Below are 15,427 nucleotides of genomic sequence, written 5' to 3'. Positions count from 1 at the left end.
GCCAGAAGACTGGTCCAGTTAACCGAGTCGAAGGCCTTCCTAAAGTCAATTTTGAAAACAATGGTAGGCGCTTTCCTGGAGTGGCAGACTCTAAGCAGATCTGCAGCATAGACAATATTTTCAGAGATACGTCCGCCAGAGAGGAAGCCGGTTTGGTCTGCGTCCACCAAGGAGTGGATAGCACGCTGGAGCCTCGTGGTGAGGACCTTGGTGATAGCCTTCATGACACAGTTTTGAAGGGAGATGGGACGAAATTGGGACGGGTGGTTGGCAGATTCCGTCTTGGGGAGGAGCACCAGGAAGGCTCGGTTTATGCGAGTAAGGTCAATGGTGCCATCAAAGAAGGATGAGAACACAGCCATGACGTCCGTGGACACGAGCTCCCAGAAGGAGGAGAAGAACGCAGGGCCGAACCCGTCAGGCCCGGGGCTGGCGAGCTTGTTCATACTGGTAACGGCATTTTTAATCTCATCAGGGGTGAAGGGGGCACTAAGGTAGGCCCCAATCGGGTTGGCGTTAGGGTAAAGGGAGCCTAAGTCAAGCGCCCCAGTCGTATGGGAGACAGACCCAAGGAGGTCGGAAAAAAAGTTTTTGAGGATGGTCACTTTTCCATGATGGTCGGTGGTGTCGACTCCGTCGATGGATAGAGAGGGGATGGAGTTACGCCGAAGCCTACAAGTAGCAGATGCATGGAAGAACTTGGTGTTCTCGTCCCCCTCCAGGGCGTAGCGAATTTTAGCCCGAGTTCTCCAATAGAGAGCACGTTCACGAATCGAAAGCTGGAGGGCGTCCACAGTGAGAGCCCGGAGGTTGTTTTCGTAGATGGACAGGGGTCTATCTTCTTCGAGAAGATCCAGAAGGTTGATAAGGAGCCGGCAGTCTGTTTCACGTTGCGCGGTGGGAGCGATTTTTTTGGTCCACCTTTTGCAGGCGACCCTACAAAGACGGAGTCTGGCAACCAGCCTGGCAGTGGGGTCTCCCCTGAAGGTGGAGCCCCAGGCCGAGGAGATAGACGCACGAAAACGGTCGTGAAGGGCCCAGGAAGGTTCGAATCTAAATAAGCCTCGTTGCGGAGTGAGGGAGGACACCTTGACTACAAGGGGAGCATGGTCAGAAGTGTCACGAGTAGTGGACGAGAGGGAGGAGGAGGGGTAACATTCATTCCAGGCATGGTTAATAAACACACGGTCAAGGCGAACAAGAGTAGGAACAGCACGCTTGTTGGACCAAGTGTACAACCTGTCCCGAAGGGGGAGTTCAATGAGGCCCAGGTCGTTGATCGCATTGTTAAAGAGTTCTGCTTCCGCGGCAGAGAAATTGTCATTATTGCGGTCTGCGGGGTCGCGGGTTAGGTTGAAGTCGCCGGCAACGAGCCAGGGGACTCCGTCATCTGGTTCATGGGTCAAGAGGTGTTCGAGGAAGGCAGCTTTAGCGTGATGCTCACAAGGGGCATAGACATTTGAGAAGCGAAAAGTCGCGCCGTTATCGTTAATGGTGAGATCAAGGGACAGGACGTGTTGGGATGGTAAAGATGCGGCAAGGGTGAAAAAATTAGGGTTCCAGGCAGACACCAGACCTCCAGAAGTGCCAACAGAATCCACCGAAATGAAGGATCGGACGCTAGGAGGAAGGAACATTGCGGCTTTGGACGCAGAAATCGTGGAAAGCTTGGATTCTTGGAGGCCCAGGAGGTGGGGTTTCGAATGGGAGAGGTCAGCTCGCACTGAATCACATTTGGAGGGGTCACCAAGCCCACGGACATTCCATGAGCCAAGAGAGTAAACAGGGCCTCCATTCATTGATATAACGGTGAAGCATCAGGTACAGAAACAAAAAAGGCAGGCTGCTCCGATGGGCTTAAGGCCCAAACAATCCATAAGGGAAAAAGGAAAAAAAAAGGGGTGGTTACACGGCCCCAGCAGCCCAACAGAGCACCGACTGGAGCGTGAGCAGCAGCTCCCACCATCTGGGAGCGAGGGCGCCGACAGCATGCTAGCGAGCGGTCCAAGGGATCGTCACCAGCACCCGTCGCGCGAATGCGCAGATGATCGCATCATGGGGACGGCGGAGCCACCGCCGGCACGCTCGCAACCGCCTCCGGGTCAACGCCGCAGGCGGCGGCCAGAGCCTTGAGCTTTGGCACCGGAATCGGTCCAGGCGCCGAGGAGGAGGCGAACCCTGCTGCCTCCGCCGCAGAACGGAGGCGAGGAGAGCCGCCGGTGAGGTCGAACCGCGACGCCTTCATCGCCTTGGCTTTGTTCACCATGCTGACGAACATGGGGGCCTCCTTCACGGCGAGGCGAGAGCTGCGCCGCGCCCTGAACGCGGAGTCCACAGCCCGCTTCTGGCGAACGCGTTGCTTGCGCGCCGAGTCTTCGTGCTCGTCCATGCCACCGTCAAGGGGGAGCGCAGGGGCGTGGTCATCGTCCACCACACCAGAGGGCGGCATGGCAGGGACGGCCCCCACATGCACAGCCCCAGCATCTTCGGCAGGCGCGGTTGGCGGGGGCACGGGGGGTTCCTCGTCGTTGGAGTCGGGCACGAGAGGGGTGGCAGGCATCTGCAAGGTGTCGTACCACTGCAGGCGAGGGAGAGAAGAGCCGAGAGTGAGCGTGGGGTGCAAGGGGGAACACGGGGAGCAAGGGGAGCACCGGGGTTGGGTTACCTGATCAGCGCTCAGCCCAGTCTCACGGAACTGGCCGGCCAGGCGACGGGCAAGGATGCGATCCCAGAGTTCGACCGGGGGAGCCTCGCATGGCGGGGGAAGGGGAGCGGCGGTGTCCGCCGGCAGGCCATCAATGGAGTCGAGGGCGGCAGCACGCGCCATGTCTGCTTGGCGCCGAGCCACGATACGGCTCCACAGGCCAAGGACAGAGGAGCCCGGCGGCGGAGCGTCCCTCATCGGCGAGCCACCTTGAACCGAGCCCTCATCGATGTCGCTCATCCTTGAGGGGTGGCGGCCATCGCGCGGGGCGGGGCGGGGAGGGGCGCCGCCGGAGGCGCTGTCGAAGTGGATGCAGAGCGGGGAAGAGCCGTCGTCTTCACCATCCCAGATGCGGACAGCGTGCACCCGGACCTCCGTGGTACAGCTGGCGTAGGCGTCGTGGAGGAGGAGAACCGGCGGCACGTCTCCGGCAGCTCCCATCTTGACGACCAGGCGGAGCGCGGAGTAGTCCAGCTCCAAAAGACAGAGGGGATCCACGCAGCACACACTTCCGATGGTGCTGAAAGCTGCGCGGATCGACGCCTCGTCCCACAGCTCCGGCGGGAAGCCAGTGGCGGACAGGAGGGCAAAGCGCGATGAGGCCCACGCCGCCCTGTTGCAGCCGTCCTCCGGTCGCTCCAGCGAGATGGTGTGTCCGTCCAGCCTCAGGGGAAAGCGGGAGAGCGTGGCCTCCCTGTCGTCCGCAGAGGCGAAGACGACTAGGAGGGCGCCGAAATCACTGGCGGCGAGGGCCACATGCGGGTTTCCACCTTCCTGCTCCAAGGCGCGACGCAGGAGGAACCCCGGCGAAGCCGTGGCAGGTTCGACGCAGGCGAAGGCGAAGCGCTTTTTGCAGCTAGGACCAATCGAGCGGGGAAGGAACACTTCAGCAACCTCCTGACGCCGAGGGGCCGAGGCGGAGGCAACCATCGCTGGGGGCGAGGTGAAGGGGATTGGCGCGAAGGTGGGCGGGCCGCGGTGGGCGCGGGCCACCGAACGTTGACCGTCGACGGCAGGAGCCAGGGCAGCAGCCTCGGCATGGGGGTACGGGGTGGCAGGGCGCGTCATGAACCCACGGCCGCGGACTGCTGCAAGGGGGTGCCCGCAGCCGCAGCAGAGCGAGGAGACGGCGGTGGCGAGGTCCGGGCAAGGGAGCGGCGCAACCTGGGGAGGGGAGAGGTGTGAGCTAAGGTTGAGAGGTTAGGAGCAGATCGGGAGAAGGTGAGCGGAGGAGACTCACATGTCTTCTTCTTGTGGCCGGAGCGCCCACACGCAGCGCAGCGGAGAGGATCTCTGCAGTCGCAGACGCAGTGGTGGGCGGAGAGGCACCGGAAACACAGGCGCTTCCCCTTGACCGGCGAGAAGACAAGGCGGCGAGGTGTAGCAGATCGACGGTGCGGAGGCGAAGGGGAGAGGAGGGCGTCCTTATAGGAGAGCGGCAGAGAGGTAGCTCCCGAGCTCGGTCCGGGGGAGCCAGCGACGGACCGGTCAGAGCACGGAGCCCGCAGCTGAGAGCCAGAGCTGTCCTCATCCGAGATTCGCTCGCCGCCGGGAAACGGGGGCACGCGCTGACCTTGGGAGGGCGGGGAAAAAGAGGGCGGCCAAGACAAGACTTCACGAGCGCGGTCGCTGCCCTGCGTCTCTGAAAAGGGGAGCGGAGACACGGGAAGGGGAGCTAGCTCACAGGCGAGCAGGGGATAGGGGATGGGCTGGGTGCTGTTCCGATTTGGGGAAGAAGGGGGAGAGACCGATGAGAAGAGGGAGAAAGGACGACCAGAAGATGCCGTGGAGGGATACGTAGGCCCAGGAGCGTCGGTGGGCCCAGAGACGAGCCCGAAGGCGTTTGACCGGTCGTCCTCCACGTCAACCGCAACGTCGGCAGAAACCTCCAAAACGGTGGGGCCCTCTCCACCGCATGCACGGGCGATGCAGCTCTCGTCCACCGTTGCCGGGGAACCAAGCGCAGCTTGACCGCCGTCACCGCCGCCGCGGAAGGGCACCAGATCCCAGCAAGGAGGCCACGAGGGGAGGGCAGCGACCGCCGCCGCCGCCGCGCGGCCATCACGGTGCAGCAGGAACAGGGATTTCCCTAGACGGAAACTCTTAGAGGCAAGGATGAACTCTCTAATGGCAGGCGAAGCAGCCAGTGCGGAGAACCTAGCGCCGCCGTGGCTCCGCACCAGGAAACAGTCCGACGAGACCGTGAAGTTGTAATTCAGGGCGTTGGCAACACAGTGTTTGTTAATCCGGGGGGAAAGGCTGGCCGGTGTAATCCAAAAGCGAACGAACTCGCACGAACCACCGATCGGGTTTGCAACCAAGGAATGGAACAAGGAAAGAATTGAGTCGAGGAAACGCGCACCTGGCGAGGGGCGCGAAACGCCGGCCCGTCTGGACGCGGGAGCCGCCACGCGCGCAGGCGCAGCACCGCCACGATCGCCGGGACGTCAGTTGGAGTGGCCGCACGGGGAGGGGTAGCGTCGGCACCAGAAGCTCCGGTCGCAGGTGCCTCTACCGTCGAGGCGACGGCGGAGGCGCCCAGCGACGCTGCCAGCAGCGACACGGTGTGCGCGGAGGTGGGTGGAGGAAGCAGGAGGCTAGGAGGAACGTTGCCTAAGGCTAAGAGAGGGGCGGCGCTGGCCGACGAGCGGTCGGGCGCCGGCGACAGGCTGTCGCCCACGCGAGCGCCAGAGCTCCCAGAGCTACTCATCTCCTATTCCGATAGATTGCTTTTATTTAGGAAGCATTCATGCAAACAAATAAAATTCATCAAAACCTAACTTGAGCTCTTATGTGATTAATTATCCGGCGCCGGATATTATTCCGGATTCAAAGGTAAGAGAAATATTTCGTCAAGTCCATGGTCATTTAGATCGACGACCACATGGAGATACATATGGACCGATCTGGAATTCTGGATCGTTGATGTGTTACGTTTAGGGAGAAGGGAGCCCGCTGAAGCAAAAGTAAAATAGGGAAGGCAAAACACACCATCACTCTTCGGTGGTGAGAGAGATAGAAGTAACAAAAAAGTATATGTAGTGTAGTATATTGATCAATCAAACATAGTTATAAGCAAAAATGTGAGCCACCACTGGCCCTTGATGGTGGCTATGGTTTGGCGTGTTTGAAATGCAGAGATTTCTTCATGGGAGTTCCACGGAGAACGGCAACATTCCAAGCAAAAAACCTAGCTCCAATCCGAATGGGCACCAGTGCGTGCGTCGTGGATGAGCAATTCAAAGTTGCCACTCGTACGACGACGTCTTCTCATGTCAGGAGCACAAATTATTGGAGATCTCAGCCCATCAGACTGCACTAGCTGATCCACCTCCACGTCCGTTGGAGGCCGGCCTCGTCGGCCCGGTCGCGTCACGATCATTTCGGGCACCGGCGGCGCCGATCATCTCCGTGTTCGTGGCACCGTGTCCATTGGTGGCCACCGGCAGCGGCGTTGCCTCCTTCTCCTGCGTCTCCTTGTGCTTGCCCCAGAGGACGGCGTAGAGCCCGACGACGATCACCACGGCGCCCAGCACGGCCCCGAGGTATATCTTCTCGGAGAGGATGAAGGACCCCATGACCGCCACGATGATCATCATCAGCGGGCTGAAAGCCGACGCGAAGACTGGCCCAGTCTTCTTGATCACCAGCCCCTGCACGTAGTAGGCGATGCTCGACGTCACGATGCCGGCGTAGGCGGCTGCGAGCAGGTTCATGTCGAAGCCGATGGTCCAGACGGAGGGGCGGCGCTCCATGACGAAGGTGACCACGACGGCCTGGATGGTGCCGACGAAGCAGATGAGCGTGGTGAGGGAGAGCTGGGCGGTGTACTGCTTGATGGTGTGGGTCTGCAGGATGAAGAGGGAGGCCCAGGCGAGGGTGGCGATGATGACGAAGAGGGAGCCCAGGAACCATTCCTTGCCGGTGGGGTCGACTACGGCGGGCGCCTCCCCACCGCCGCTGGCCTGAGAGTGCCTGGTCCACGCCAGGTGCATGAGCGGGCCCTTGTAGAGCGTCATCAGCATCGCGCCGGCCACCGTCACCACCGTGCCGAAGATCTTGGCCTGGCACCGCACCTTCTTCAGCTCTATTTTCTCCATCCTGTATATCCATCACAGTCAAACAGCATGCAAAGTTAAGTAACGTTTTGTCGTATCCAACGTATGAACTAAGTTGGTAGCTAAAGAAATCAATCGTACGTACCTGAAGATAACCGCCATGACAAAGGTCATCGCAGGTAGGATGTTGCTCATCGCGCAGGCGAACGTTGGCCCTGTGTACTTCAAGCCGACATAGTAGAAATTTTGATCTATCACCGGTCTGCAGTAATCAACAACAAGTGAAAGTAAGTGAGCGTGTCATTTTCAGATATGATCATCTCATGTTTCAGTTGTAGATGCCACAATCCTCCATTCCATAGTACGTAGTACTGGAGCTTCAAATTTGGACGGAAGCTGATCAATGACATGATGCAGTTATCCAGAGAGGCAGGCAAAAATCGTACCCGAGGAGAGCAAGGACGAAGATCTGGAAAAAGATAGACCACGTCATCTTCGGCCTCACCTTCCTGCAAATTTGCATATCAGCAGCTTCGTTAGACAAAATGTATATGGCAACAAAAGCTTGGTCATGCCACGCTGGTAATTAACACAAAATGGTTAGCTACCTCTCGAGGATGAGGGCGAAGGGAGCAATGGCGACAGTGGCGAAGGCGTGGCGGTACACCACAAGCACGTAGTGGCTCATGCCGCCGTTGAGGGAGACCTTGGTGAGTACGTTCATGCCGGCATAGCCGAACTGCAAGGCGATCATGGCGAAGTAAGGCTTGGCCTTCTCCATGAAACCACCAGAGAAAGCCATAGCGACCAAACTGTTGGACTTAATTTCTTCTCCCTAGCTCTACTCTGAAACCCTAGATAGCAAGTGACTAGCTATGAGCTGAATAGGCAGGGTAAGTTCACAAGTCAAGGAATGAGTGAACCAAGCAAGAGCCTATGAGTTGAAATGGGGAGACTCCACCACTATATATATAGGGTTAGCGGGGGGCGTGGGGGGGCTAATTTCACCAAATGTTTTTGGGATTCGTAGATTCCACAAATATTTCAGCATAGCTCCGCGTAGTGGCTGCCGAGTCGAACTCCGGCCCGGTATTTTTTATGGACAAAGGGGTAGAAGAATCCTTTGCTGCTAACTATGCCGATCATCATGCATATGGCTTTAAGCCGCGTGTTGCACGCACGTGAGTACGTGACTACCGTTTGTCTTTGATAGATTTTCATTTCGCAACGATATTTTCCTGTATGCACATGCATATAGTACACATATACGGTATGCAGATCTGTATCTTGCATAGTGTTTGCGGAAAGCACTTAAATACTCAATTACGCGCCGGCAGGTGGCTTATGGTTTGTGCGTAGGCACACCACCAAGCTAAAAGTTTCTTTTGAGGAACCGAAGTATAATGTAGATGCATATACTCACACGAACTACAATAAAATGCCCAGAGTGACGAAATTTTGAACTTTGTTTCTCACTGGAAAAATATTATGCCCTAATGAGACACCTAATATCAAATTTGGGAATGTGTGGACCGAGTTAATTACAACCATAGTCCTAACCATCCAGCCTTATGTTGGTTTTCTTCTAGCTAAAAGATGTACTCCTTTCATTCTTAAATACAAGGCCACTACAAAAAAAAATTATCTCTATAAGGCCACTATCTTTTCCTGAGATGAATTGATTAGATTTGTTTTTCTTACAACTAGCAAGGTGGCCCTCGCGAATGCGAGGGAGTCATCTTTAATTTAATATGTTCTTCACATATAAATTATATGACTGAAAATAATTTGATGCAGTATCCACCACACGCTACATGAATTTATCTACTTTAGTACATTGATAAGCTTGACCCCATTTGAATTCACTATTCCATATGCCCATACACTAAGAATGTGAATTTATTAATTTTGACTTTGTAAGAGAATGACCTAGCATTTGCGTGGGTAGTATGTAGTTAAACTGTTTTTTGTTCAATATAACTACTAAATTACCTAAATATCGAATCGATCTATTGGGAGACTTCTTATATTAAAAAAATCATATAGGTGTTTTTCGTGTTTTAACAACGTGTGTGTGCCTTTTCTAACTCAAATGATAACATGCCATGCTTATTAGAGATCAATTATGATATCTCAAATAGAAATATGAACTATGAAAATAAATGAAATTTGAAATACTGAAATACCAAAATAAGGAAATAATACACTTGCATGGAGGAATTAAAATCCAATTTCTCATCCTTCACCGCCAATAGATCTGCAATTATATGCATGCACTGGGTGGCCCTTGGGTATTGCTCGCTCAATGTCGTCTCATCAAGCTGGATCATGTACTCCATGTAGTGGATCTGCATGTTCGCCGATGGCTCCCAGAAAGTGCGGTGAGCGACCCACTACAACCCGTCATAGGGCATCACCTAGATCAGTACAAGCCGGCGGGGGGGGGGGGGGGGGGGACACCATGTTGGTCAGCCTGTCCCCGTGCATGCCCACCATCACGTTGGACAAGTTTACCAGCCAGGCGAACATGAACATGACCGTGCTGGTCTCCATCTCCCCCACCTACACGTCGTACCCCATGATCATGAACATTTTTCTGCCATTGCACCGTTGATAGAACGCGCGTGATTTTGGGTGATGACCAGGATCTGAACCTGGCGACGGGCGTCCCACTTGTCACCACTGCAACCCAAACGCGCCTCGAACCATCACGGAAGTCCACCATGGAATACCCCAACGGAATTTTAGAACCGTCCACGCCTATCTCGTCATGGAAGTTGGTCCTAGTCGTTATCGTCGATGTCAGTCACATACTAATCAAAATCATCCCTTGCTTTAATGGAAGCACCTCAGAGCTCAGGAAGCTAGATGCAGCTGTCGTGTACTCGGTCACATGTGTTAATGATGGTTTCCATACATAGGCGGAGATATAATAAAAACACCATGTCAAACGATATCTAAATTAGATTTATAGTTGGATCTAAAATATACAGTTATAATTTAATGTGAGATTAGTTTTAATAGTCATATACAAATATTACGGTTTGGATACATGTTTTTGATAGGGAGATTGTTACGTGAAAGGAATATCTGATCATTCCCTTTTTTGCAAATAACTTATCATGTTCATAATACAAAGGAAAAGCTGATCGTCCCATTCTTTTTATTGGCATAATTTTTTTGCGGGTTATGTATTATAATAACGTGTCAAAGTGTACCTCTATTTTATGGCATAATATCCAGTGAAGACAGACCTCCACGTTTTTTAAGGCCGTAGCTAGATTGGTATAACAAAATAGAACACACGTTGTAACACAAATAGTACTACATTTATTAAATCAGGAATTTCTTTTTATCCTCCCATACACCACATGGACTGCCCATTGTTATATGACTTACGTGGAAACATGGCCCGACAGTTTCCTTAGGGAATTGATCGTGCCAACCAAACTGATATTTAGTGTGTCAACTGAACTGCTTTTTACGTACGTAACTATTAAAATTTTGTTAAATCCTAGCCATAAATTTTAGATCTAACCGTTAAAATAATTTAAGTGATGTGGATTAACATGGTGTCTCTATTTTAGTTCCGTATTTTGCTTTTAGTATATAATCGATGTTGTTCATTAATGCAAAAATTCCATGCAACTTGTTAGATTATATGTTTCGGTTAAGCTAGACTTGTAACGCAAGCTAGGGTTTTAGGCTTAGTCGGTTGGCTCTACTATTTATATCCCTTATACCCCAAACAGTTTTGTATCAATTGTGAGACATAATACAATCCTACATGGTATCAGACTAATCGATCCTGACCTATGGCGCCGCCACCTAAGCCGTCGCCGCCACCGCCTGGTTACTTCGACCAGCAGGCCAAGGCCGCCGCCGCCGCCAAGGCCTCGGCCTCTTCTACCCCTCCCACGGCTACTCCTCTCTCCTACGCAGACACCATAGCCGATGTCACCCCCTTCATACCTATTACTTTAGATCTTGCCCAACACAACTACTACCATTGGCGCCACCTCTTTGAGGTTCACCTCGGGCGCTGCAACCTCCGTCACCACATCGCCGCCGACGCCGCCCCTCGTCCTGACGACGCTCGCTGGACCACAGATGATCTCGCCATCATCCAATGGATCTACACACGCGTGTCCACGGAGATTTTCAATCTCGTTTTCCGTGAGGCCGCCACCGCCGCCGCCCTCTGGGCGTCCCTGCGCCAGCTCTTCCAGGACAACGCTGACGCCCGGATCAACAACCTCCACTCCGCGATCCGCAACACCCCTCAGGGGGACTCCTCGCTCAGCGTCTACTGTCAGCGCATCCAGATGATGGCGAATGAGCTCCACGAACTAGGCGATCCTATGCCTGATCGCCAGCTTATCAACATCCTTCTCCAAGGGCTCGGCGACCGGTTCAAGCCTCAAGCGGCCATGATTCCCTTCATGCAGCCTCGCCCTTCCTTCAAGGAGATCCGGTCCCTGCTGCAGAACGCCGATGATGACCTCACACGGCGGGAGGCGCGGCCTCACGTCTTCGCCGCCTCCACCCGGCCGCCCCTGCTGCCTACTCCTGCACCAGCAGGCCCGACGAGCCAGCCCACTGCCGCGGCAGGACCCCCGGTACCGTTTCCAGCCTCGGCCGGGCAGCCTCCCCCTGGCTGGCGTCCCAGCCCCAACTACAAGGGCAAGAATCCGATGTACTGGCCGCCGCGATCTGCCACTCCACCAGCCGCCTCTACGCCCGCGCCAGCGCCCGCCGCTCCTCCCGCTTGGCGCCCGCCACCGGCGGTACCGTCGCCTGCGCCAGCACCTGCCGCGCCGCCTACCTGGCACCCTCCTCATGATCCCTGGACCGGCATGGTTCAGGCTTGGTCCATGCCCTGGGCGGCCCCCTCTCCGATCGGCGCTCCTCCAGCTTACACGGGTGCCTGGGCGCCGGGTCTTCGCCCCCACACTGGTTCCCCTGGACTCCTCAGCCAGCGCGCCCCGCCGAACGCCTACCACGCCGCCCCGGCCTACCACGACGGGGGGATGCCATACATGCCATATCAGCACCCCCAGATGTTTCAGCCTTCGCCTGTCCTCATGCCGCCTGCTCCAACTGCCCCGCTGCATCAACCGACCTCCGCTCCTTCACCGAGCTGGGACCAATCTGCGTTCTTGCAGGCCATGAACAACTTCGCTGCCCAGGGAAACTCAGGTATGGACTGGATTCCGGTGCTTCTAGTCACATGTCTGCTTCTAGTAATATGCTGTCAAATTTTTCCACCACACCACTTTCATCCATAGTCCTAGGAAACGGCACTACTATACCTATATATTGGACCGGCCAAACCACCATACCTACACCCACCAAACAACTCCTCCTACGTGATGTCCTTATTGCACCCGCGCTAATCAAAAACTTAATTTCTGTTCGTCAGTTCACCCGTGACAATCTTGTTTCTATGGAATTTGATCCGTTTGGTTTATCTGTGAAGGACTACCAGACCAAAGCGGAGATCGCTCGGTTCAATAGCTCCGGCGACCTCTACACTCTCCATGGCGCCGCCACCCACGACCCACCCACCTCCATGGCGGCGTCCGTCGACCTCTGGCATCACCGTCTCGGCCACCCCCACAACGCTACTTTGTCTTCTATACTTAGCGAATTTTCAATACATTGTAATAAGGATAGTCATAATACCTCCATGTGTCCCTCTTGTCAGCAAGGAAAACATGTTCGCTTACCCTTTAGTTCCTCTACTACTGCTAGTACCTTTCCTTTTGAACTTTTGCACTGCGATTTATGGACATCTCCCCATACTAGTGTCTCTGGCTTTAAATATTATCTAGTCGTTCTAGACGATTTCACACACTTTGTCTGGACTTTTCCTTTACGCAACAAATCAGACGTACACACCATTTTCCTAAACTTTCACAAATATGTCGCCACACACTTCTTTCTTCCCATTAAATTTATCCAATGTGACAACGGCAAAGAATTTGATAACTTTCAAAACCGAAACTTCTTTCTTCAACATGGCATTCTTCTCCGATTTTCATGCCCATACACTTCACCTCAAAACGGCAAGGCAGAACGCTCGCTTCGCACAATAAACGACATCATTCGCACCCTTTTAATCCACTCCTCCATGCCACCAAAATTCTGGGCCGAAGCCTTACGCACATCCACCTACTTACTTAACATTCGGCCTCACAAGTCCAACACAAACTCTACACCATTCTACTCTCTTTACCTTAGTCATCCCAACTACTCTGAACTTCGCGTCTTTGGCTGTCTTTGTTTTCCAAACACTGCCGCCATCTCCACCAACAAACTATCACCTCGCTCCATTCCCTGTGTCTTTCTAGGATACTCTGATGAACACAAGGGTTATCGCTGCCTGGATCTCGTCTCCGGCCGCGTCCACATCTCTCGGCACGTTACTTTTTCCGAGCATATCTTCCCTTTCTCCACACGGACATCCTCCCAAACTCCCATTGACCCATCGCCTACCCTACATCATCCCATAGCTCACCCCGCTAGGTTTCCTCACCACTACCTCCCTCCTACCGCCACCCCAATGCCCTCCTCGCCTGCCGTGGCAGACCCTTCAGCCGACTCCACTGCCGCGACAGCAGGGTCGGCTGCTTCCTCTGCCGCGTCCGCAGCTCCACCCGATACACCTATCTCCCCCGCCGCTCCTTCTCCACCTATTCCACCATCTTTGACGTCTGACTCATCCGCTGCGCCTGACGTCGTTGTTCATCCCACTCCACCTCTACCACCCCATGCTGTTCCTACCCAAGCTCCCACAAATGATCACCCAATGCGCACTCGGGCCAAAACGGGATTTCACGTTCCAAAAGGGCCGCGTCTCAATCTTCATGCCACCACTTCTCCGATCTCCCCCATCCCTAAAACCTACAAAAGTGCTCTTCTCGATCCTAACTGGGCTGCCGCTATGCGTGATGAGTTTTCTGCTCTCATTCACAATGATACATGGCGCCTTGTTCCTCGCCCTGTCAGTGCAAATATTGTTTCCGGCAAATGGGTTTTCCGCCAAAAATTTCTCTCCGACGGAACTCTCTCTCGCTACAAGGCTCGCTGGGTTTGTCGTGGTTTCTCTCAGCAGCACGGCATCGACTACGACGAGACCTTCTCTCCTGTTGTCAAGCCTAGCACTATTCGCACTGTTCTCAGCATCGCCACTTCCTCTTCTTGGCCCATTCACCAACTCGATATCAAAAATGCCTTTCTTCATGGTGCTCTCCAAGAAACTGTTTATTGTCAACAACCTTTAGGCTTCGAAGACTCCTCTGCTCCCGATCATGTTTGTCTCCTTCAAAAATCTCTTTATGGTCTCAAACAAGCCCCTAGGGCTTGGTTCCAACGTTTTTCAACTTACATTCAAACAATCGGTTTCACTCCCTCTCTCACCGACACATCTCTTTTTGTCTATCACACTTCCACACACACAGCTTATCTTCTTCTTTATGTTGATGATATCATTCTCACTGCTTCCACTAAGACTTTTCTTGATCATATTATTACACTGCTTAACTCTGAATTCTCTATGACTGATCTTGGTGTGCTTCATCATTTTCTTGGCATCACTGTTACACGTGACTCTAATGGTTTTTTTCTTTCCCAACGTCAGTACATTCTAGATCTTCTCAACCGCGCAGGCATGATTGACTGTCAGCCTGCTCATACACCTGTTGACACTAGCGCCAAACTCTCTGCTGATGGCGAACCATTCTCAGACCCAACTCTCTACCGTAGCATTGCGGGTGCACTACAATACCTTACTTTAACACGCCCAGAAATATCTTATTCTGTCCAACAAGTCTGCCTATATATGCATGATCCACGAGTTCCTCGCTACAATCACATGAAACGCACTCTTAGATATCTAAAAGGAACATTAGATTATGGTCTTCACATAAACACCACTTCACCTACCAGTTTGACAGCATACTCTGATGCGGACTGGGCTGGATGCCCCGACACTCGTCGGTCCACGTCCGGATACTGTGTTTTTTATGGGTAACAATTTGCTTTCATGGTCTTCTAAGCGACAGGTTACGGTTTCACGCTCGTCTGCAGAAGCTGAGTATCGAGCTGTTGCACATGCAGTTGCTGAGACAGTTTGGCTACGGCAGTTGTTGGCTGAACTTCATCGTCCCATCCAGCATGCCACTATTGTTTATTGTGATAATATTTCAGCGGTTTACATGTCCAGCAATCCAGTTCAGCATCGGAGGACAAAGCATATTGAGATAGACATTCACTTCGTCAGGGAAAAAGTTGCTTTGGGCCAAGTTCGAGTTCTTCATGTTCCCACTACAGCGCAGTTCGCCGACATCTTTACCAAGGGACTGCCGACACAGCCGTTTCATGACATTCGTTTCAGTCTCAACGTGATTGAACCCCACGTTGACACTGCGGGGGATGTTAGATTATATGTTTCGGTTAAGCTAGACTTGTAACGCAAGCTAGGGTTTTAGGCTTAGTCGGTTGGCTCTACTATTTATATCCCTTGTACCCCAAACAGTTTTGTATCAATTGTGAGACATAATACAATCCTACACAACTATAGAGAAAGAGCCACAACATGCACCATGTTTAATTAGCCCAGAACACAATAGAATTTCCACATAATTAATCGTACTTTTTATAG

General features: G+C 53.3%; 1 protein-coding gene across 1 annotated transcript; it reads right to left on the bottom strand.

The window, feature by feature from the left end:
• Positions 1 to 5,722: 5,722 nt before the first annotated feature.
• On the bottom strand, positions 5,723 to 7,689 carry LOC127318784 (WAT1-related protein At5g07050). Its single transcript, XM_051349260.1, has 4 exons — positions 7,371 to 7,689; positions 7,209 to 7,271; positions 6,908 to 7,024; positions 5,723 to 6,805 (listed from the first exon to the last, which is right to left on the bottom strand). Exons 1-4 carry the CDS (start codon positions 7,562 to 7,564, stop codon positions 6,013 to 6,015), a joined length of 1,167 nt encoding a protein of 388 aa, XP_051205220.1. The 5' UTR covers positions 7,565 to 7,689; the 3' UTR covers positions 5,723 to 6,012.
• Positions 7,690 to 15,427: the final 7,738 nt, after the last annotated feature.

This window comes from Lolium perenne, chromosome 1 (genome assembly GCF_019359855.2).
Source record: "Lolium perenne isolate Kyuss_39 chromosome 1, Kyuss_2.0, whole genome shotgun sequence".
NCBI lineage: Eukaryota > Viridiplantae > Streptophyta > Magnoliopsida > Poales > Poaceae > Lolium > Lolium perenne.
The sequence above is the reverse complement of the archived record's forward strand: the minus strand, read 5'-3'. Positions and strand labels throughout refer to the sequence as shown.